Source organism: Melozone crissalis, unplaced genomic scaffold, assembly GCF_028551555.1.
Source record: "Melozone crissalis strain CALT ecotype California unplaced genomic scaffold, PUWL_Pcris_2 ptg000005l_1, whole genome shotgun sequence".
In the NCBI taxonomy this organism is placed as follows: domain Eukaryota; kingdom Metazoa; phylum Chordata; class Aves; order Passeriformes; family Passerellidae; genus Melozone; species Melozone crissalis.
Window position 1 is genome coordinate 48223451 of NW_026535783.1, and position 23109 is coordinate 48246559.

The window sequence follows — 23109 nt, forward strand, 5'->3', positions numbered from 1 at the left end:
ATTGAAGGAAGATACAGAAATACATGCAGAAGGTTGCAGGAATTAACATTATGAAATAAGAATATTTTAAAAATAGATACTACAATGCTACACAGAAGTCTTAGCAACTACTTCAAAGCCTTTATGTAAACATCTTACTCCTAGCACTAAAAAGTTTCATTTTGGTTGTTAAACAATTTTTCCTTCTTATCACCTTTCTGACACACAACTATACCCACGCATCCTGTACTGAACACCTCATGAAACTATCATCAAAAAGATTCAGAACACAGAATTCCACAGTCAGACTACAAAATTATGTACAACACTTGACCAAACAGTTAGAAAATAATCATTTTAAAAGGCATTTCTGGTTGGTTGGTGGAGCTTCCTTTAGCAGTCTCCTTCCTTATGTTGACAGAAGAGGCACACAAAAGATTCAGGAGTTTTGGTGTGGCAGGCTTGGGGTCTTTTATTGCCGTTTTTTTCTTTCAGCATAAACAAAAAGTCATTCATTCATTCATTCATTCATTCATTCACAGCTAGGGATGCCACGAGCAAGCTCGAGGCATTCCAGGCCTTTTCCGCAGCACAGGCCCCGCGTGTGCCAGGCCCGGAGCCAGGGGGCCCGGCTGGGCGGCGCGGCTGCAGCTACCGGGACGCGGCACGGAGACACGCGTGCTCGGCGAGGGCGGAAAGCGCAGCAGGCACCCACCGCCGGCACACTGTGCCCAGCCTTACTGGGCTCAGTCCTTCCCCAAGGTCAGCTCTTTGGCTTTTCCAAAACACCAGCCTTGGTGGCGCCTCCGTCACCACCGGTACCAGTTTTCCTGAACACGCACTGCCGCGGGTTTGGCGGCCTCCCGTACAATTCCGCGTGGCTTGCCCTAGTCCAAAAAGGCAGGTACTACCATGTCGAACTATGAAATCGGCTCGGGGAATTACCAGTTAAAAAGCAAATTGCGAACAGTCTCCTGCACTACATACTAGCCATTAAACGTCTTCTGAGCTATCTCCAAATCCACACGTGCACACAGATGAAGAGGCAAAGGTGAGTGAAGTCCCTACGCAGCACCCCGTCCCTGCTCATGCTCCCCACCGCAGCCGGCGGCAACCACGGCGGCCAGCGCCGCGCCCCCCGCCCCGCCAGCAGCGCACCGACCTGGGGCCGCGCCGAGGGCGCTCCCGCTGCAGAGCACGGCGCGCCGGAGCACGGAAGCGGCCATGGCGCCGAGGCCGGAGGAGGCGGGCGGCGGAGCGGAGGGGTTGCGAGCGCCCCGCCCCGCGGGCTCGGCCGGGAGATGGCGGCGGTGCTGGCGGGCGGCTCCGGGCGGGCGGCGCGGGAGGCGGCGCGGCGCTCGGCGGTCCGCCCGCCTGCCTCAGGCGGCTGGGGCTGGGCGCCCGCAGGTACCGCGGCTTGTACGGCGGGGGTGGGTGCCGGGATGCCCGGCCGGGGCGCGGGGCTGCCCGCTGTCTGCGGAGCTCCCGGAGTACTGCAGCTCCCGGCAGGCCCGCCCGCCGCTGCCGGCTGTGTGCCTGACGGGAGCTGTAGTTCCTGACCGGGTGCCCCGCTCGGCGCCGGGTGTTGTGGCGGGGAGCGCCGCGGATTGTGCTGCGGTGGACAGGCCGAGCTGGCGCGGCAGAGGTGCAGCCCGGGGAGAGACGGCGTCACAGAATCGGTGCAGCAGTCACATAAGGGCCTAGCTTGGAAGGGACCTTAAATATCATCGACTGCGAACACCGTGCCGTTGAGACACCTCCCACTAGACCACGTTGCTCTGAGTCGCAGCCTGGCCCTTAGCCTGTCCAGGAATGCTAGATCCACAGCTTCTCTGAGCAGTTTTTCCACTGTCTTACCACCCTACCAGTAAAGAATTTCTTCTTCATCTCTTTCCTAAACCTATTCTCTAATCAAAGCCTTTGACTCTAGTAGAAGGCTATTCCCACGTGTCTTAGCAGTACATGCCCCTGCCTACATTCTGCTCCTGCTCTCTTGCAGGCCCCACTGTAAGGGTGCAGTAAGGTCACCCCAGAGGTTAGTGTTAGTCAGCATATCCCCTGCTTGTTACTGTCAGGATATGACATTGAAAAACAAAACAAAAAAACCCACCAAAAAACAAACAAACAAAAAAACCCAAAAAAACCCCAACAAACAAATAAACATGCAGATTCATAAATGCGTATCTTTTCTGGGAGGATGACAGCCTTATGCATACCCTGGGATTCAGAGATAAGGAAAAAGGGCTGCATGGAAAACAGGTGTATGGCACCATGCTCCCCAGGCCCTGGCAGGGCTCCTGCCGTGCTGTGCCAGCAGAGCTGAAAGTTTCACTCAGGTTACACCTCTGCTATACCCCTCAGAGACATGGAGACCCCTCTATCTTGAATGGAGTTCTGCCCATCCCCTTCAGGGACTGGCCATGTAGAGGATTGCAGTGTGCCTGACGCTAAGCAGTTTGGTTGGTTCTCTGGGATAGTCTGCACCACCTGCACATGCCAGCTCTCATATCCGTCTCCCTCTTTTTTCCTTGGCAGTCCCTTTGGTTTTGAAACATTTCTGTAACACACTAAGTATGTGTCTAAGGAAGCAGTACAATTCAGCTAACTGAATTCAAGAAAAATAAAATTCTGCTGCCCTAATCTCTCTATTGACACTGACAACTGATTGTCCATGATATGTGATGCACTAGTTCCACCCCAGGCACCAGCATGATTTCTTCACCAGCTTTGGAGAGGCCCATGACAAGAATGGTCTTTCAGTGCTAGACCAGCAGAGGTCTGTGGGAAGGAAATGGCAGTGTAATACAGGTCAATTTCATGCTGAGTAAAATGTATTTGTTTACCCATTGGAACTGTTTCAATTAAATTTAATGGATAAATGTGCCATTTAATGGATTTTTTTCTTCAGGTTTTATGAAGCGTGTCATTATCATGCTTCACTTGCTTAGAAAACAAGTGGTTTTATTTACATGGCCAGTTACGTTTTCCTAGGGATATGCAGAATGAAAATACGCAACCTAACTCAGTTCAATACTTGCTCTTGTGCTTTCATGGTTAGAATAATTCCTTATAAGCTAAAACCTTAAAATATTAGATTGTAACAGTGTAATCTGTTATTGTGACTCTCTGTTACTAAATCAGTGGTTTCAAATAAAAATCCTCTGGACACCTGTTTTTGTGACAGCAAAAACTTGTCAAATAGCTTTTGCATGATGCTTGTTTTAAAGCAGCTTGCAACACAGTACAGTTAAAGTCAGCACCCAAAGTTAATTTTGACGTTCTAGACTCAGTGACTGTCTTACCTCTGACATCTGTACAGCAGCAGAACATTACTAGGTCTCCAGGGTGTTACTACAATCCAAATAATACACTTGTTTTTATAAATTAAAAAAATAAGCTTTTTGTGACTTCCTACTGCATTGGGAGCTGCCAGAATGTTTCATTTTATAGTAGCAAGGACAGCACTTGTGGGGTAAGCAAGTTGTGACACTAATAAACTGTGGAAAAACAAAGGAAAACAGGACAAGTCATTATAAAAGTGTAAAGGAGGGAGCAGGAATTTTGTGCAGAATCTTCTTGTACCTTGGCTTAATGGAGAGGAATGTAGCCCCTACATTTTCTTTTGCACATCCAATAACTAGATACTTCTTCATCCTTGTATGCATAAGCTCTGGAAAGCTGTGACATATTATTTGGGTTGTTTTGTCAGTGATGTGAGTAACTGCAGTTTTTGCAGTCTGTTTTTTAGTGTCCTATCCCAATGGTCGGGCATCACACAGTTGTCCGTATTTCATACGTGCTAGGTTCTGTACTATTAAATCATACAGTGTAACATAAAACCTGACCTTCCTCTTTTTTTCTTATGGCAGGGAAGCGGTATCTGCTAACAGAAGAAGATATAAAGTTACAAGAATTTCAGCAGATGAAGGTGGTGATTAGAAATGAGCTTCATGGCAATAAAGGTATACTATTTATTTCACCACTTTAGCATGAGTCTTAGGAAACAGGCAGTCAAAGTCATAATAATATCATCAATTCACCTCATTTAAAGAAACAAATTATGTCTTCCTCCTGCAAATATTTTGTACTTAACATTGCTGGAAGATCTGAGGCTTTGTAGAATGAAATATAGTATTAGTTATGCTGTGTTGAGAAGCTTTCATGTTTGTAAGGTGTTTACGCAAGACCTGAAATGTTTGTGCCCTCACGTTTCACACATTGTAAGATAGTCTAATAGAAAAAACTATTTCAGTCTACAAACCTTGCTTCAAGTATAATATCAGCACAGAAAGTTAACACAAAGCTAAATAGTTACCTTACTATCCAGACAAGGGCTTTCACAGTAAATTTTTTTTAATTTACTCCCTAAATTTTGTCAGCATCTTTTAATTTTTTTTTTTGCCTAATGTGAATTTTCAGTTGTAATCTGATTCCAAATGATATATGCTACTCAGAATATGAAAAACAAATTCAGGTTTTCCAAATTAATGTAGGGGCAGGATCAGTGGATTTTTTCTGATCTTGTCATGCTATTTAAAATATATACAAATTCCTTTATTTTAGAAACATAAGTATAAACATGAAGCTGCCCTTGTTATTTAAGAAAAGCATTGTAAAACTCCTGATTTATCATGCGTGGATGTGCTAGTGATACAAATTGAAAACTGTTCCGAAGGTTGTAGTTAATTCTAAGGCAAGAAGACACAAATAATTAGATCTAGTTTTATATAACCCACTCTTCTGGGACAGAGAGGGAAGTAGAATCATCCTGATATTTTTTCTATATTAAGTAGAATTAAAATTATGCAGGTGTGAGTCAAAATATCGTTATATTTTGCTGGGATAATGATTTACTCATGTCGTAATTTATTCATCCTGTACTTGAGAAACATTGAAATTTCTGCTTGGGGTCAATCATTTCTCCTAAAGCAGATTAATAGAAGCCAAATATTTTGCTTTATAGATCACAATTGACCTTCTGGTTTTGTGCAAACTGAATCCTTTGAAAACTAATGAAAACATTGTTCCAAGTGCCTATTTGTCTGTATGTGTGTGTGGTTTCTGTATGAGTGTTTAATGTTATACTTGAAAGATGAAAAGAACTATGGCTAGTAATAAACTTTATTTAGAAATTTAGGGAAAACTTTATACAGAATATATAATAGCTATTATTTGTTGTTGTTGTGAGGCAAGTATTAAATTAACTACAATTATCTTACAGTAGTTACAATAGTTATACTAGTAGCTACAGTAGTTATACAGTTAGCTAGAATAATGTAAATAGAGTTCAGATGACAAATATTTTTGAAATTCCTGCACACCTTTGAACACATCACAGCCATTATATGTGCATACTTGTACATATACATTTGTCTGGCTTCACAGTCTTCAATTCTGCACCTCAGTCTTGAGTAAGGACTTGTATTTGCATGTTGCCACAGATGTGTATTAGGTCACTGTAGTCATTGTTCTCTGGTGCCCACTTTGCACCTCTTGTGCAGGTTACTAGCTTGGGAATAGCAGTGACCCAGCAACTGCTGTAAAAAAGTTCATTTCACAGCCCAAGATGGCAGTGGCAGTACCATGAGAGGAATGGAGCTTTTAATGTACATGTGCTTTTAATCTTGTGTACATCTGAGTCAGAGGCCTGAAATTACCAGCTGAAGGACTGGTTTTTCTGCTTGCTTTGTCATAGGAAAATGTGCTGGATAGAAAACCCTCTGTTTTGGAGGAGAAAGGTAGCAACTCCAAGTTTATGGCTATTTAAAGAAATAGGTAGATTATGTATGAAAGTCTTTGTGTGTTCATCAGCTATGAAGGAATTTAAGTCTTCTGTCTGAACAGTATTGTGTAGAAGTTCTTATGGTCATTTAAATGCTGAGTGGAAATGGTTTTGTTTGCTTGCTTGCCTTTTAGAAAAAGAACATAAAATGTTACAAAACTTTGTTCCTTGTTAAAACTTTTGCATTACCTGATATGCTCCGTAACATATATAGTGAAATTAAGTTCACAGTAAGCATCTCCTTGGTTTTTTAAGTCTGACATGACTTCATGGGGACATATTGGCATGCTTGTCTGTTAGAAGTTTTATGGAGTTTTCTTGGTGAAAAAAACAAGAGTTCTGCTTCACTGAGTCTCCATATTTCAGGTACTAAGTATGTAACGCAGGTAATAGAATTGTCTATAGACTGCTGCTGTATGTGTTTTCTTTTCAGATCAATATTTTAAAAATATTAAAGAAAAACTAAAGAAAAATGGAATCATCCTCAGAAATGAATTAAAAAATTTGCTGCATTTATGTCAGAATTCATCTGATGTGGAACTAGCCAGAAAAATTATTTACAGGTATTTTTAACAATCCATGAAACTCTCTTTTCTGTTTTTATCTTTTTGCTTTTATTAGATCATCTTAGGCTATGTCTGCAGTTGAGGTCTTGCCCTAATTGCAAAATGCATAGTTAATCCCTTTATTTAAGGCTGTATTTTTATTTAAATACTTTGGATCTTCCAACCCTTTAGAGACTCTCAAGTCAAAGGAGAGTTAATCTATGGGAGCAAAGTGGTGTCCAGAGAGAAAAATGATGTATGGTGAACCAGAGAGAAAAATTATCCCACAGCTGCAAGGCAGAGGTGTTCTGGGGCATTCCAGCCAAGACATGCGTGGTTATAAACTGCCCTGCAACCAGTAGTCAGCAGCAAAAGGTTTTGTGAATGGAAATTTTCCTAGTAAGTATGATATAGGGACTTAAAGAAAAAAGTGAAATGCTTTATCTTTAAAGTTTAGCACTTACTGCTGCTAAAATAAACTGCTGCCACTTCCTTTGCAGTTGTTCCATGAATAGAAGGTGAAGTAGCTTGGAATTTTCAAGGCAGAGACCCATTCTATTATTTATTCAATGGAGGTTACTTTATTGGTATAAAAGAGATTATTTATTTCCCGTTAATTTATTTGTTTGATCAAAACAATAATTTTCCTTGAAATTTATTTCCTGTTATCTATGTATCTTTGGCTGCTGCAGCTAGAAAAGTGTGCCTCAGTCATTGCACCTACAGATCTTGCTGTATATTTAAAGCTGTTCTCCCTTGGCAAATTCCATGCCCTGTGTGATTAATTTTTTAATCTTTCCCATAGGTACCATGAACAGAATAGAATCACAGCCTTACATAATTTTAAATTTGGGCCACTCTTTATGAGACTGTGTTATGAGCTAGACCTTGAAAGACCTGCAGTAGAGCTTATCAAAGATCAGGTAATTCCCCTGTATATATAGTAAAAATATTGTTGATCTTATTATTTGTCATATATGAGTAATGGTATGGTACACATGAGTCTTGCATGAGCTGATAGACTTGAAGATGTGTTGCAGTAACAGAGATATCTATGACATTAATTTAGGTGTGCAGGTTACATGTTTTTTTATGTTAGCATAGTAATTAAATGTTTGTTTGATTGGTAACTTTATTTCTGTATAACTGCATCATTTGAATAAAATTTAAATTTAAAGTATTGATAAAAGAATAATTACTTAAATGAATACAGCTGATGCATGTTTTCCTGTATCATGTGTTGCGTTAAATCATTCTTGGAAATGAGCACTTTTAAGTTTTTCTATGGTAGTCCTCTGAAATTCCTTGGATTACTTGCACTAACAGGTTCATCCTGTTGCTCTGTACTTCAGTCTCTCTCTGAACACTATAGGGGTGGTATGATACTCATCAGCTTAGAAATTTGGCCATTTTAGTGCTGAAGGAACTGAAGGACTTGTTTCTGAGCATTTCTAAAATTCTGTGTGCGCTATTATGCAAGATAATAATCAGGCCCAGTGCGTGCAATAATGTTGTGACTTCAAAAATCTCTGGCAGCCAATGAAAATCTCACTGATATTAATTCATTAAGGCATGAGATATGTCTAGCCAGAAGTGGGAGAAGCATTGCTACTATTCTTAAGTTAGGCATGTATAAGAAAGCATATATGTAGTTTCTATTATGGTTTGAGTTTTTTTAATTGAGATCTAGATCATTAAGACAGGAACTGCTGTACTTATAGTACATAGTAAGTGGTAGATACAGTTTGAGTACCACTTCCCCAGATTCTGCTACAGAAACTCAATACCTCTGATATATTTTGTCTATTCCCAACACACAGTGTTGGGAATAAAATTTATTTCCTTTCTCTTCTGATACTGTTACCATCATCACTATTGCTCTTATACTGATCATTTGATATTGTGATTAGCAAAAATTCATTCCATTTCATGGTGGTGGTACTTCACTCCAAAAGACACTGTTCATCAGCTGCAAACTATCAGTGATTTCTGCTTCCATTGACTTAGAGGTCATTTAAAAAAATAGGATAGTGGGACTCTCTGGGAATTTTCTGTTTAATTTTAGTGAGCTTTTGACCATAATGAGTCACTGGTATTTTAGACATCATTTGACAGAGAGACAGACAGGCAAGGAACCCAGAGAGTTAAATGCTGAACTTGTAAAATCAGACTTATTCCAGTAGGAAGACCTGTTAAATGCTGTGCACAGTAAGACTCTTCACTGTCCTGATTTTTTTATGCTTGCTCTATTTCCTCTCCAGAATTTGCATGGTTTTTTCTCAGACAGTACATCATTCCATATTTTGATGACTATGTTGTTTAAAAAGGGCCATTTTGAAAGTAAGTACTGTATTTGCTAAGGGAAATTAATTTTGGGGAGGATGCTTCTCACTGTAAGTGGTGCATGTGTGTATGTATATATATATATATATATATATATATATATTTAGGCTGATTTGTTATGGTTGTAAATGGCCAAACATCATGCAAATAACTGATGTGAATGTGTTGCATTGTAGTGTGTAATAAAAATGGAAGAGTCTATTTGTTTCATATTCCCCACAGAATTTTTGCCATTTAAGTGCTACAGAACTGCTGTTATCCAAGAGAGCTTTTTCCCCCAAACCCTCTTCACTGAACTGTTACTTTTCTTTACTTTGTTATTTCCCATAGCATTTTTTCTTCTCTGTTGAAAACCTGGTGTCTGTGCCTGAAAACCTGTGCCTTTGGAACGTTAATTTCCTCACCGATTTTTTTTCTCCATTCTGCATTTGTGTCAGAGCAAGGAAGAGTACCTTTTTACTTGTGTCCTCCCTCAGAGTGGCTACTGCAGTGTAGAAGTCCAATGCTTCAAATCAGTTTGGCCCTGTATGAAGACAAGGAGAAATCATCTGACCTAACTTAAAAGACTTCCCTTGAGAAAACCTTAAAGCTTTTCAAGCAAATCCCTTTATTTGATATTTGTTGAACACATAACAGCTGGTCTCTTAACATTTGGCAAATTTGAGTCCAGCAGTTGTCCTAAAAGTTGCAACTTGGCCACTGCAAAAGAAACCTAGGTCAGCGCCTAAACACAGAACCAGAGGATACAGTCTTAAGCTCCACCAAGGGAAATAGAGATTGGATATCAGGAAAAAAGTTTTTACAGAATGGGTGGTAAAGTATTGGAATGGTTTGCCAAGGGAGGTGGTGGAGTCACCGTACCTGGGTGGGTTTAAAAAAGGATTGGATGTGGCACTTGGTGCCATGGTCTAGTTGAGGTCTTAGGGCTGGGTTGGACTCAATGAACTTGAAAGTCTCTTCCAACCTTGTGATTCTGTGATTCAGCATTGTGAAATGGACCATGTGACTTAATGAGGAGATGCTATGTAGTTTGTCTACAGTGGTGGAAGCTTTCTGGGCAGTTAGGAACAATGAGAGTGGCTTTTTCAGGTGTATAGAATTTAGTTTTAGATTTTCATGTAAAAATAATGGAGGAATAAGGCCATGTGCTAGTGTAAACTGAAAACCTCCTTGCTAAATTGGAAGAGGTCCAAATGACATTAAACTTTTTGAATTCTTTAAATAACAAATTTCAGTTTGCATTCATATTTTCAAATAAACTTATTGAACTCATACCTTATTGACTTGTTTCTTCTTTTCAGTTATGAGAGGTACAGCCTTAAATATATGAAGTGAGTAACACTAATATATTTTTGATAGGTGCTTTGGAAGTTCTAGTCGAAATGAAAAAACAAAGTATACCTTTCAACAAAGAAACCTATCTACTTGCAGTTGCAATATGCTATAAACTGGTAAGTATTATGAATGAAGAAGTGTTTGAAATGCCTTCTCTGTCTCTCCCTTTAGATTTTAAATTTTGGATGTTTTTGGGTTTCCATAATTTCCCTGTCATGATTTTGTATCTAGTGCAAGTATTTTAAACTTATATATGTGAGTCCTAAGGTGCTTCATTGTACGTGATATGGTGCACATACATTGTTTCCCATACAAACTAATGTGACAAAGCAAATCTCTAAAAAGTTGCATGGACATGAGCATTAAGAAACAAATCTAGTGCAGCCTTTGATTACCTTAGAGTATTCTTTCTCTGTGATGTTTGCCTCTCTTCAGTACGCTGTGCTTCAGCCTCAGTATTGGTTTTATAGTCTCGTTTCCTTAAGGCATATACATGACATGTTCTATTTGCCAGACATCCCCCATCCATTTCTCCCCTCCCCCTACAAGCAGTCTTGTAATTTCATTTTGTAATTGTACACAAATTTGGCAGAATTGTAATCTGTTCCCTACACGCCTGATGAAAAGGGACATCTGAATGGAGAAAATAAGCATAAATGAATGCCTTTAGGTAAACAGACAGCCCCTTGAGCTTACCTGTATGTTTAGCTCAAAGAAAAAGAGCATGAGCTTGGTAAGAAGCTAGAATACATCAGTTATATGAGTGTTTTCTTAGAACTGTTTCCCTTTCATAGCAAAGGGAGATCCCAGAACTTTTTTATTTTGATCTTCCTCTCCAGGTTTGAGTCAGTTCTGCAATACTCTTTTCCAGACCCCTCTCTGGGTCAGGAAAAGGGTATTGAAATTTTAATATGAATCTTTCCCAAACTTGTTTGGAAACTCTTCTTCCATTTCCTCATCTTTTATAAAGACACTAGCTGGGGAAAAAATTACACCAGTAGACTAAACTTCCTCAGGTTTCTCAGTTAACCATAAAAGGAAACTGAGTGCAAATGTGATAACAAGGACATAGCCTAAAAAGGTACCTCAGCAGCAGTTTATGTGGTTTTTCTGAAATTCTCAGTTCCAATAAATTTAAGCTGCCTTTAGGTCTGTTGTAGCTTCTTTCCTAAAATGTTTGCAAGTTTTTTAACATGGCCTGCAGTTAGAATGCTGGATCCAAGGTATGTCCTACAGGAATAGGTTCCCAAGGCTTCTTTTTCTTCTACTTCTGGCCCTACATGTATTTTTAACAGAGAATCTGGCCCATTATTACTATTGATGAAAAGAGAGGGGGAGATGATTCTACTCTGTCACCTGGTTGGGTTGAATAGTCACAATAAATTTGTGGGGCTTTTTCACTAAGATAAAATACTATCAATAGGGAAGTAAGCTGTAGTAACCCTTTATGCACTAAATAGGATTAGGTGGAGCTCTTTTAAAAGCTTAATCTATTGACTCATCTCTTAGCAGGAGGAGGAAAAAGGTGAAGCTCAAACTTGCTTTTTCTCATGACACAAGATAAAGCATGTCAGAAAAAATCTTGAAATTAAGTGTCTTCAAGATGTCGTACTCAAATAATATAAATAACAGTATTGGTATCATTAAAAGCGTTGCTGGATTTTTACCATTCTTGGTTTCTTTTGAATAACCTTGCCAGAGACCAGTACAGAAGAATGTCCAAGGCTTAAACTCAGATTATTTCCAGTGGATAAACAGAGGAATTAATGTTTAATCTTTGCACAAAGGTATTTTTGAGGTCAGCTCTGAAACACTTCTGGGATGGTTTAAGTCTCTGTAAGGCACTGCCGTACTGTGAGGTAATAGCAGGAAAGAACTATAGGCCTTTTGATGATAACAAAGTATTTATGTAATAACAATCAATCTTCTGGTGATCAAAATGTTTCTGAATTTTCAAGGAACATATTTTGAACCATATTTTGCAGGAAGACACTATGAATACTAGCAACAGAAATCAACACCAAATCTGAGGACTCTTATCCATATTGGTGGTACCAATTGTTACCAAATGTTCCTGCTGCCAGCTTTTAGGTTTGACAGATAGTATTTTATTTGGGGTCCAGTCAGTTCCACTTGTGATTTCCACTCTCTATTGTTTTGGAGAGTCGACAGTTTGAGAGGTAGCACCCAGCTTAACTCATTGCCATTTAGTATCGACTGTTGAAAATTCCCAACCATAATGGAAGCCTTCTGTGTTGGAAAAAGGCAGATGTCTAAGCTGTAATATTAGAATATATACTTTGGAAGCATTTTTCAAGAATTAATCCTTAAGAGAGGCTCAAAATGGCTAAATGTTCAAATTCATTAGATTTCTTTAGTGGAATGGTACTTAACAGTTCAAGCTTAGAAAATGTTGATTTTGAGTAACTATGTAATGTAGCTTTTATAATTAAGTAACAACAAAAATTAATATTTCTTCCTGATTTAGAAGTTATTTGAAGGTGAAAATGAAACTATCTATTTGTTTAGGATGCTGCTGGGGCTGTTTCATCTGTTGCAGAAGCCCAAGTAGTTAGGGCAAGGTGTAGTTGTTAAAATAACAGAAGTTACTTTTACCCTCCTGTGACCTCTGTCACTTTTGAATATCATGTTTTTATGCTGTGTTTCTCAAAAAGAGCTGCACAGAATCTGCTTGGTTGGGTTCAGATACATAGTGCCTTTGTGGTTGTACAGTATATTGACTTCTGAATACTTTCTGAATATGATGGCAGGTGCTTATAGTTCTTTCAGGTAACTATGAAAACAAGCACAACTTCCTGTGATATTTCTATGCAGGGCAGTCCAGAGTCTTCCAAAATCTCTGCGAGACTGCTTGAAGAAGCGCAGCTAAAAGGTGACACGTTGCCACTGCGAGCATACTGCTTTGCAATGGCAGCTGCTCTCAAGCAGGTATGGTGTCTTTGTTTTCAGTTGTGCCTGGGGCTCTGTAGAGAGATACTCTGTAGTTGTAGACAGGTTGTGAAAGGAAGCTAACATGGAGAAAGCATAACTATGTAATAGCTTCAAGTATTGGAACTTTAATCTCCTGAATTAGTAGGATTGTACAAATTGAATATGGAAGTTTCTAAATACAAACATATGTCTTGAGTGTGATGCACACATATTTTGTGATAATACTATTTAGAACATTAAAAAATTATAGAGTTAAGCCAACAGGTTAGGTGTCACCATGGATCTAGTCCTGCAGATACTGCTACTTAGTGGTGATTTCCATTAAATAGAATTAAGATGATAATTTAAAGTATTTGTGCAGTCATCTCTTTTAAATTATTGTCTTGGGAGGCAGACTCAAAGGCTTTGATATATATTTCACTACTGCCAGGGAGGGGGAATTTCTCCACAATATGTTTCTGCCTGGTGAAGTTTTGCTTTATCTGATATGCCTAAGTACTGGTATGAAGAGGCTCTGACACAGCACAGGGTGAAAAGTGAAGCAGAAGAATAACTATTAGGAAATTCTAAAGTTTGGAAAACAGTTTGGATTTCCTCTGCCATTAATTTGTGTATGCAGGTTGGGTATGTCATGATCCTTCTCTGTTTCATGTTAAAAAAGAGGTTAGAGACACTGGAAGTGCTATAAATTTGGTCTTCTTACAAATTTGGATGAATGGAGTAGAATTGTTAAAAGTTTCTCTGCACTCTGTGGTCTTTTTTGCTCTGTCTATGTGAATGGAGACACTGAAAAATAGCATCATTGAAATAAATTTATTCATGGGTACAATGGAATGATAATATTCTTGTTTTGCAAATGGAATAATGCTCCGCATTACATTAATTGTTCTTAAGGCTGAATGAATTTTGACAGCACTCTTTGCTATAAGAAAGATGTTTCTTGAACCCAAGTAACATTGCTTGGTTTGGTAAATGTCAGTGTAACATTTAATGTCCATTCAAATCAGTTGATGACATAGATACAGTATTGTAAATATGCATGTCCAAAAGGTTAGAAGGGCTGGACAGGGTGAATACACAGAGTAACATATGCTGCACTTCATTACTCTGACGTGTGTTGAACTGAGCATGTGTGTAAACCTTCCTTCCTTTAGGTGATCTCATGCTCAGTGGTGGTTACATGTGACAGACACACACAGTACTAAAGAGCCAGATGACATGGGAACTCCAGTGTGGGGTATTCCTTTTGCAGACTGGGTGCTGTTTGGTGTCTATGGGTCTTGGTAAAGGGGTTCTGGATGTGATTTATTGAAGAGTTGTTAAGGACTGTTGTTTTTCTGTCATTGTGCAAGTTTCTGACTCATGTGTGACTATTTTTATATTATTTATGATTCCTTCCCAGAACGATGTAGCACAAGCCAAATTTTACTGTTCCCAGATAATGAGAACAGAGAACAAACTATACAATAATCTTAAAGTAAGTATGCTTGCCTTGTATTAAAATTTTGCAGAGTATGCTACACTGGCCAATAAACTCCCCAGTGCAAAGTAATTGAAGACCAGCCTCTTACTAGCACAGGCATATGTTGGTAATGTTGCTGAGCTTGTTTTTGAGCCAATAAATTTCTGTCAGTTGGATGACTTACATTCTGAGCTGTTAACAATCTCCACCCACTTTTTAAAATCACTTCCTGCCATAGGTGGGAATGTAAAGTAGACCAATCCTATATGTGTGAGCATAGACCCATGAACAACTTCTAGCTATGATTTTTGCTTTCTAGTTCCAAAAGATTTTAAAAACCCAGCTCTAAGTAAATGCACTGCCCAGTTTAGGTCTCCTTCAGCCCTGCACACCATATCCACATATGTACATACAACAATTTTTTTTCTTTAGTTGTGCAGTCTACAATCTGAGAGAAAGTCTGCATGTGCATGTGTAAGTGACCTCTAAACTATGGTAAAAACCACTTTATTCAAGAGCAGGTTGTGCACCTCCATCAGAGGAGCTCTGCCTCAAGCCTCACCCTTCCTTTCCAGGTCTCACCTGGTAAAAAACCCCAAACATTTGAAGAAATTGATCATTCCATCTCTTTCTTTGCAACGGATGGATTTTTCTCAGTGCACTGTCTGGAACTGAATTTTACCCAGCTTTGCTTCATGTCTTCCTCAAATACTTCTGTAAAAATTTGCATTCTTATGATATGTACTGTTTGTGTGGTTTGTTCTTATTTTATTTTTAAGGTCCTTGTCCAGCTCAGATCTGGTTTGTTAAAAGAAGTAATAAATACATTAGAGGCAGCAGTGGAAGTAGATACACCTCCCTTTGTGAAAAGAACTGAGTTTTCAGAGCAGGTGGTAAGTATACAGTGATGAAAGAAGGTTCATGGTACTGAACTGAGCCATGACAGTGGTGGCTCACCTACAGAACTTCAGGTGCCTGAGTTCACCCTGCTCTAGTTGTTTGGGTTCTGGTGCATGCCGAGGCCAAAGCAGCTGGCTGGCTTCCTCTGCTCTTGATCAAAACACTTAGCTGTTAGCTTCATTTTTTATTTTGGATCTTGCTTCTAGAAGCTCATGTTTGATCTGAATGGAGGTGACACTTTCCCTGGTGGCGTTAAATGATCTAATCCCTTGCCTCCTATGCTATTTTCATTTCATGTGAAATGAGAATAAAATTTCTGGTAACAGTGATATTGTTATGTTGGTGACACATGAAAGACCTATAATGCCATAAAGGGAAGTGTGATAAGGGAAACAGTAGCTTTGCTATTTAACTGTATGTTACTGTGAAAACTGGTTTTTACAGCCTTGAACAGTAAGAAGGCTTCCTCCAGAACACATATGAAGCCCTTCTCAGTTTGTCAGCATTTCTGCTGCTTTTCCCAAAGCTTTCTAAGTATTTAATTTTGGATATGCCTATAGAGCAAGACATTTTTAGACTGTGTTAATAATTAAATACTTAGTCTTTCATTGCTGTGTATTAAACAAAAGTAATAACTAAGTGCAAAATAATAAATATTAGGAGAAGGGGAGGGCCAGCCTTTCAAAACATAGCCCGTATAGATTATCTGCTTTGTTGAAAAGAAATTCTTTAAGCAGCATTTTGTTTTGTAAAGTCGTTGCAATAAACATTGCATGGTTAGTGTTGTATTTTGACTTTGCAAAATTTTTAGCTGCCAAAAAAAGCCTAAGCATTAATCCTAGCTGCCCCCTTCCACAAGAGTTTATTGATAATAATATTTTTTAAGGGATTTACCTAACACTTGAGCTCATACTCTTGTGTATGGCAAACAGAATTTCTCAGTCTTCTATAGTCTGAATTTTATGGATTTGTACTGTACTGTGCATTTACGAAGATACATCATAATAATTAAAATTGTGCTGATCTGGAAAGTAGATTCCAGGAAGCAATTATGTTTCCTGGATTTAAATAGAAGATAATTGTGTTTGTCTGTACTAGGACTCAAAATATGATTGTACAACTCTGAGGAAGTTTTAAATCTAATAAACTGTCTTTAATAGATAACCAGTGCCTGTCCACCATTTTGTGGTGATGCATAATGTACTTTTCGTAAAATCATCATCTTATGAGTCGTTGCCTTAGCCACCTATCTTACACTGTGTGCCTTTTTTTTTACTGTGAGTTACTGCTTTTCTTCAGTGTGGTGGTAGAATGAGAGCTCCACTTGCTGAACTGTAACAATATGTCATTTTCTCTTCCTTAGCTGGCTACAGTCAGGGAAAAGATGGAAGAGAGCCCTGACCTTTCTGTCAAATTAGGAGATATTTATACGAAACTACAAGCTTCAGGACAGATAACCATGTGCACACTGGAAGACATGCTTTTCCAGATTCCTAGTTCAAAGAAGACCACTGCAAAACTTTTAAATCAGAAGCAATTGGGCTGTCAGGGTACTAATCCACTTTGGTCAAATCTGTTGTTAGGATAGCTCAGTATTTGATGCCAAACTGAACTGCTGATAGTATCTCTTATAATCCAGGTTCAAATAAAATGTCTTTTCCCTTTCTACACAGTGGGAGTTTTAAGTTGTTTGTATAAAATTTCATTTTAAATACTGATCATGTAGCTTCCATGTTTCAGTTTTGATCCTAAAAACAAGCTGCAACAGTGGGTATTTGTGTGTTGTTCAGAAATGGGAGTGATAGAAAGATTTGACTTTTTCCTTAGGCTTTTGTATCAGGATTTTCCTATGCTAAATATTTTGGAAGTGAATGGATGGAAATGAGCAAAGCAAGCAAAATGGTATGAGTATCTGACTTGACTTCTGTGGTTCATGAGAAGAAAATTTGGTCTTCATCAACGTAAATGTTCTGACTAAAAGGATAGAGGCAGGCAAGAGTCCAGAGCATGGAAGTGCTTGAACTGTTAACTCAAAGTCCGTAGATCTCAAGAGAATCAGGGGGAAGCATGCATCTTTTGTTCACTTTAATATCTTTTTATTCTAAAGAAATATATTAGCATTTTTTTCCTATCAACTGGGATCATGGAAATGCCATGGGAATTCACATGGTAACCAATGGGTTGTTTTCTCCCTTGAAGGAGTTTCCTGATCAAAAGTCACTCTCAAGAGTGAGTGACTGCACAAATTGCTTTCTTCTAATTTTTCTGGTATTAAGATTCCTAGGATAAGCCGATCTTGATGCAAATTTCCAACTAATTCATAAAAAGTTTTTAGAGCAGTTACGATCACATTTTTAGCTATAATTACACCATCTGCATAGTTTACCCTATTTTTGGATTGGAAAAAAGGTACAAAGAAGCCTTTCTTTGTCCAGCTTTAATGACTCTAGATCAAATGTGCTGGACTCTAGCGTTAAAAAGCTGTTTGTGTATCCTGTGTATCCAAGAATCTGAACTTACCCACCATCCAGAATAGAAGGAATTGGAAACAGATATGCCTTGGCTAACATTCATGTGCCTTTGGGTGCCTTTGCATGTGAAGTGATGAACACATTGATAAAAGAACTTGGCAGCCTTGTGAACTGACAACTAGGAGGAACTCAGCTTGATACTTGCCAACTTGGGCTGCATTAGCTCTCCTCTACCTTCTGTTTTTTATTTTGTCTCTGCTTCACTCAAGCAAAAGTCATGGCTCAGAGTATATTTTCTGTGAATAAATATCTTCATCTGTATCACTGAAGCCATTGAGACACCGAAGAAACAAGAACCCATCCATGCTTCAAAACAAATGTGGCTTCAGGCTGTGGGATGGTGCCTTCTGAAGCTCTAGCTCTGAAACTTATTTCTTTTGTCACAGTGTGTCTTGTTAATATTTAAAATGTACAAAAACTGCTACAAAGTAGATGGAATTTCATGCAAGTGAAGAATAATATGAAGTGTGTATCACACTTCTGTGAATTGTGTGTACCCTTTTTATGATTGGTGGCATAAAGTACTGCATACATTAATCTAAAAACACAGCTATTACTTTTTCTGTAATATTGTGTAGTATGTAATTCCACATGTAGTTTCCTTTCATTGAAAATTCATTCACCAGATGTAACCCTTGAGAAGTTCTCAATCTTTTCTCCACAAATAAATTTAATATGATATTTGTAAAGACTGCTTGCAGTGTAGCAAGGATTAATGGTAAAAAATTTAATTACTGTTCAGTTTACTCTGTATGGACAAGAAAACTGTCTGGTGTCATCCGGTACAACTGGGACAGCTGTTGTGTTGAAAGTGTATAAATGCCACATTTTTAAAGACAGTGTGACCCATTTAGCTCTGCATAGCAAATAAATAAGGTCAGTTCTGTTTAATTTCCTAACTTGGCACTTTAAAACTTGTATTAATTGCAAGAAGTTGTAACGTCCTAGGACTGTGCATGTGTACTTGTTCATTCCAATTGTTTAGTGTCCTAACTAAGGCTGTATCCTACCTGCAACTGGAGTAATCATAACTTCTATTAAAATTGTCAAAATATTTGATGTTTTCCTTTTTTTTTCTCTTGACTACTTGTTTTCTTGAGATTCTTGTTTTCTTGGGGTTTATTTGTAAGTTGATTTTTTTTTTTAGAGAAATAACATCTTTGTCTTGAAAAAGAAAGGAGATGCACCTATCAGAAGAAAAGGAAAGCAGGGACTTAAGGTTAAAGGATAGGTTCAAAGAAACACACACAAAATTCAGACAATTAACATTAGAATATTGACTGTTGCTTTAGAGGTGTTGTAGAAGACTGTTAACATTTTCCCTTAGGGAAAAAAAAAAAAGCTGGGAGACATAAGGTAGTTCTAATATTTATGCAGCTGGTTTCCAGCTAAATCTAATTTGTGTTATACAAATACCAGAGTCTGTAATTTGGGTAATCTTGGAATTGGGTGATTATTTATGGATTCATCTTTTGGTGCATCAAGATTCACACTAACTTTTGTGTTGAAGAGTCTTCAGTCTGATGCTTAGTTTAGTGTACTTAGGTGCAGTTGAATCCTGGTGTCCCAACACCCAGGATCAGGAACCCAAGCGTGTCTAAAGATAAGCAAATACTTAGGGGTTTTGCTGGATTAGCATGGCTGGAATGTCAAGGGCTAAGTTGCTAGACTGCTCTCATGGAGAAAGCCTCAGAAAATAGGATGAGTAAGAATTCCATTGTCACTGGAATTGATACTCAGTTTTATCAATGATGATAAAAGAAACCAAGATTCTTAAAATAAATTAATTTTTTTATTTTTTATTATTTTAAATAAATGCATTTATTTGTTTATTCATTTCTCTATTTATTATTAACAATTAATTTATTTTTAACAATCTGAAAAAAACCCCAAGGCATTTACATTTCAAAGTGAATTGCTGCATTTTTTTTCTCTAGGCTTCGCAGCAAGAGATTCTGTAGGAAGTGCTGCTTAGCATTTTATGTGTTGTAAGTAGCTATGGTGAGGATCTGAGAGCTCTTTGGGGTATTCTTGTGTGGAAAAGGATTGCTCTTTATCATACTCAGATGTTCTTCCTCCAGTAAAATGAAACGTGGATTTTGTGCATCTCCTTGCACTGCAGCAGCCTTTTGGAATAGTGATCCAGGAGACAGCAGGTGGCGTTTCTTGACCATACTCTCCTGCCAACCTTATTTCCAGGGATGGCCTGCAGTGCCACTTATGTAAGGCCAAAGCAGAATAAATTGTTTGCCCTATATTTAGCATGTACCATCTTAAAATGGAAAACTCAGACAACAGAAAACTGCCTCGAATTGTTAGTAATGGTTGGCGATGAGTGCAAACCTAGAGATTTACAAGCACTTACTTTGAAATTTACAGCATTTATTGAAATGTGATCTTTGTCAATGATCACAGTACAGTGTGTACAGTATTCTGTGGAAATCCTAATAAAAGACCTGTTAATGTTGTTTCTTGTACACCAATGACAACTTTAAGTTCTTGCATTGGTATACCTTTAATGTTGGTCCCCTTTTCTTAGTTGAATTTTAAAAGCATTCATTTTTACGTTCAAATAGGATCTGGATTGCATGCAGTCTTCAAAGGACTGACATTCCTCTGCTGTAGATGCTTCTGCATTTCTCCCTGTTTGTTGTTTTTCATATTTCTTTCCACAAACATCTTGAGTCTTGGTGAGAAAGGTTCACATCTTTTGAGCTTCTCTCAAGTTAATTTTCTTGTTCAACACAGTAAAAAGGAAGGTGAAAAAGGGTTAGTCATTGCAGGAGAGCTCAGGAATGTTTTCAGGCCTCAAGAAGAGCATTCGCATATTTAATGAACCTTCTAAACAAGTTTAAATAACATGAAGCAAAGATTTGTTTGAAGTTTGCAGCAGTACAGAAAGCAGGCAGACCTACCATGCAGAGGTCTAAAGATACACAACTTTGTTTTTCTTTTGGGCTTTTTTTCAAGGTTGCTTCAGATTTCCATCCTTCTAAAAATTTTTGATTGTGAAATAAAGGCTTGTTTGTTTGTTTTTAAATTACATCTGTTGTGGCTCCTTGCCTGCCCTTCTACTGTCACATTCTCCTTAGAATAAGTTTTTAAAAGAAGATGTCATTCAACACCTTCATCTTCTGTTTCTTTTAACCTGCTGCTTATTTACAGCACGTTGAACTCAGCAAATGTCTGGTTGCCTACTTGCAGACTACTTTTTAAGTAATTTCATTTTCGTGTGAATGATAAATTTAAGCAGCAAGATGAACTAGGGAGACTTAAAACTGCTACTCGTACTACTGGTCCAATGTTTTGTGATGTGAAGTATAGTGCTATTTTCTTACCTATTTTAGCTTGTGCTATTGAAGATGGCTGGCTGTGGACCTTCAGGGGCTTTTGTTGAGTCACAAACGCCACCTGCAGTTGTCTGGATCTCCTAATAATTCCAGCAGCATGTGCAGTAAAAACTGAGATAGTCTGACTTACCAACTCTCCAAGCAGAGATACTGGATTTTTCCAAGTACAGATGCTCTAACTGTAAACCCTTGTGTACCATCAAATAAAGTCAGCTTCGAAGTTCTTGTGCCAAGCAGGAACTCAAAATAAATGCAGGAGCACTGATGCAAGAGGGAAATTGGGTTTGGAACCATGCACAGAGATCAGGTGTATGGGATCAAAGTCAGCTGGGCCTGAACCTTGTGTCTGCATGAAAGGTAGAAGCCCTCTGTTCATTAGAGGAGACTCCTTCCGATGGAGATGGAGGCAGTAATCCAGCAGCTAGTCTGGAACGTGTGGAGGTGCTGCTCAGGCTTGTTTATCCTTTGGATTTTTACCCTTTGCCAGTCTTCCATGTGGGCACCTGAGAGCAACCTGGAGTGCATTAGGCATGGCTACACTTGAGAGGAGGGTAAAGGGCAGGTGGAACAGATAACGTCTCAGATGCTGACCAGGAGAGAGGGAAAAGTCCAAGTGGACTAAGCGTAACAGTGTGTCAAAGCATGGCTGGTTTCACAGACAGGCGTTTGGCTTCTGTGACCACAGTCACAGAGAGAACTGCTTGGGGTGTGCTTGACAAAGGGGGTCTTTGCAAACCAGCTTCCTAACCTAGTGAGGGTGGCTTTACATGAGGTATGCCAGGAAGGGTTACCTTAACATGGAGAGAACTGAGGGCACTAGAGAAAGGGCAGGTGAACGTGGCAAACAGCGTGACAGGGAAGCCTCTCTCACTTCCCTATAAAAGCAGTGCAACTTGGGACCCATCTGGAATGCTTGTACACTAATCTATGAGCATAAGGAATAAGCAGGAGGATTGTGTATACACAGCTGTAGATCTAAGACCTTGTTAGGGTTATGGTGGTGTGGTAGGATAGCTCTCATGACTATAGTGCTGCAGTGAAGGGATGCAGAAAAGACTGGGTGGGTAAGCATGGTAAAGAGGAGAGGTTAAGCTCTGTATAAAGCAGGTATGTGGATTTTGCCTTGGGACAGGTGATGAGTGAATAGTGAGCTTTTGGGTAAGGATCAGAGGACAGACAAGCACAGGGATACTTCAATGGTTGTCTGCTACATCCTGCCTGATGCTTCAATGGTTGTCTGCTACACGCCTGCACACATTGAAGCATTCTTTAAGCAGCTGGAGAAAGTCTCAGTTACAGACCTCGCTGGTTCCTCTCTGGATCTTAGTCACCCTGTTGGAAGGACAGCATAGCTGGACAAAATTAGTCTAGGAGATTTCTGAAATGTACTGAGGTATCTTAGTCCATGCGACATAGGAACGGGTAAGGGAAGATGCTGGTTTGAACCTGTGACTCTCAAATGTACAACAATTGCTGGATTGTGTAAAGGGCAGCATTGTTTGCTGCAGTGACAATGATTCTTGTGGAGTGAAGAGTGTGAAGTTTAAGATCCTGAGAGTGATGCAGATCCAAAACTTCAGAAGAGTAGGTTTTGGCATGTTCAGTGACTTACCTCCAAGTTCCTGTAGGAAACTGTTCTGGACGGAAAATGTCTGGGGTGATATGATTGATCTTCAGAGGCAACATTCTTAGAGCACTGGAATGATCTGTCTCAATGTGTATAAAGTCAAGCAAGCTGGCAAAGGGCCAGAAAGAATACAGAGATCCTGACTGAGCTTAAACACAAAAAAAAGATGCACACAGAAGATGGAAGTAGGATAGGTTACTGAGGAGGACTGCAAAGGCATTGCCTGTCCATTCAGAAATTAAGTCAGGAAAACCAAAGCTTAGTTGCACTTAAAATTAGCAAAGAATGTGAAGGATGGCAAGA

The 23109-nt window shown here is 39.1% G+C and overlaps 2 protein-coding genes across 2 annotated transcripts in view; one reads left to right on the forward strand and one right to left on the reverse strand.

Moving 5' to 3' along the window:
- MRPS27 (mitochondrial ribosomal protein S27) overlaps positions 1–1236 on the reverse strand; it is a 42731-nt gene extending 41495 nt beyond the window's left edge. The window contains exon 1 of the mRNA XM_054282018.1: positions 1142–1236. Within this exon, the coding sequence (XP_054137993.1) occupies positions 1142–1205 (64 nt within the window). The 5' untranslated portion in view covers positions 1206–1236. The remainder of the gene's footprint in view (positions 1–1141) is intronic.
- On the forward strand, positions 916–18518 carry PTCD2 (pentatricopeptide repeat domain 2). Its single transcript, XM_054282031.1, has 10 exons — positions 916–1030; positions 3849–3941; positions 6195–6324; positions 7112–7229; positions 8568–8646; positions 10009–10100; positions 12820–12933; positions 14339–14413; positions 15178–15291; positions 16662–18518. The coding sequence occupies exons 2-10, from the start codon at positions 3902–3904 to the stop codon at positions 16884–16886; spliced, it is 987 nt and encodes a 328-aa protein (XP_054138006.1). The 5' UTR covers positions 916–1030; positions 3849–3901; the 3' UTR covers positions 16887–18518.
- The last annotated feature ends 4591 nt before the right edge of the window (positions 18519–23109 follow it).

Bases quoted from the DNA above. Each gene is read 5' to 3' on its own strand.
- PTCD2 (XM_054282031.1), top strand. From the start codon at position 3,902: ATGAAGGTGGTGATTAGAAATGAGCTTCATGGCAATAAAG. The intron at 14,414-15,177 runs GTAAGTATGCTT...TTTATTTTTAAG, and splicing joins AACTATACAATAATCTTAAA to GTCCTTGTCCAGCTCAGATC. The intron at 15,292-16,661 runs GTAAGTATACAG...TCTCTTCCTTAG, and splicing joins CTGAGTTTTCAGAGCAGGTG to CTGGCTACAGTCAGGGAAAA.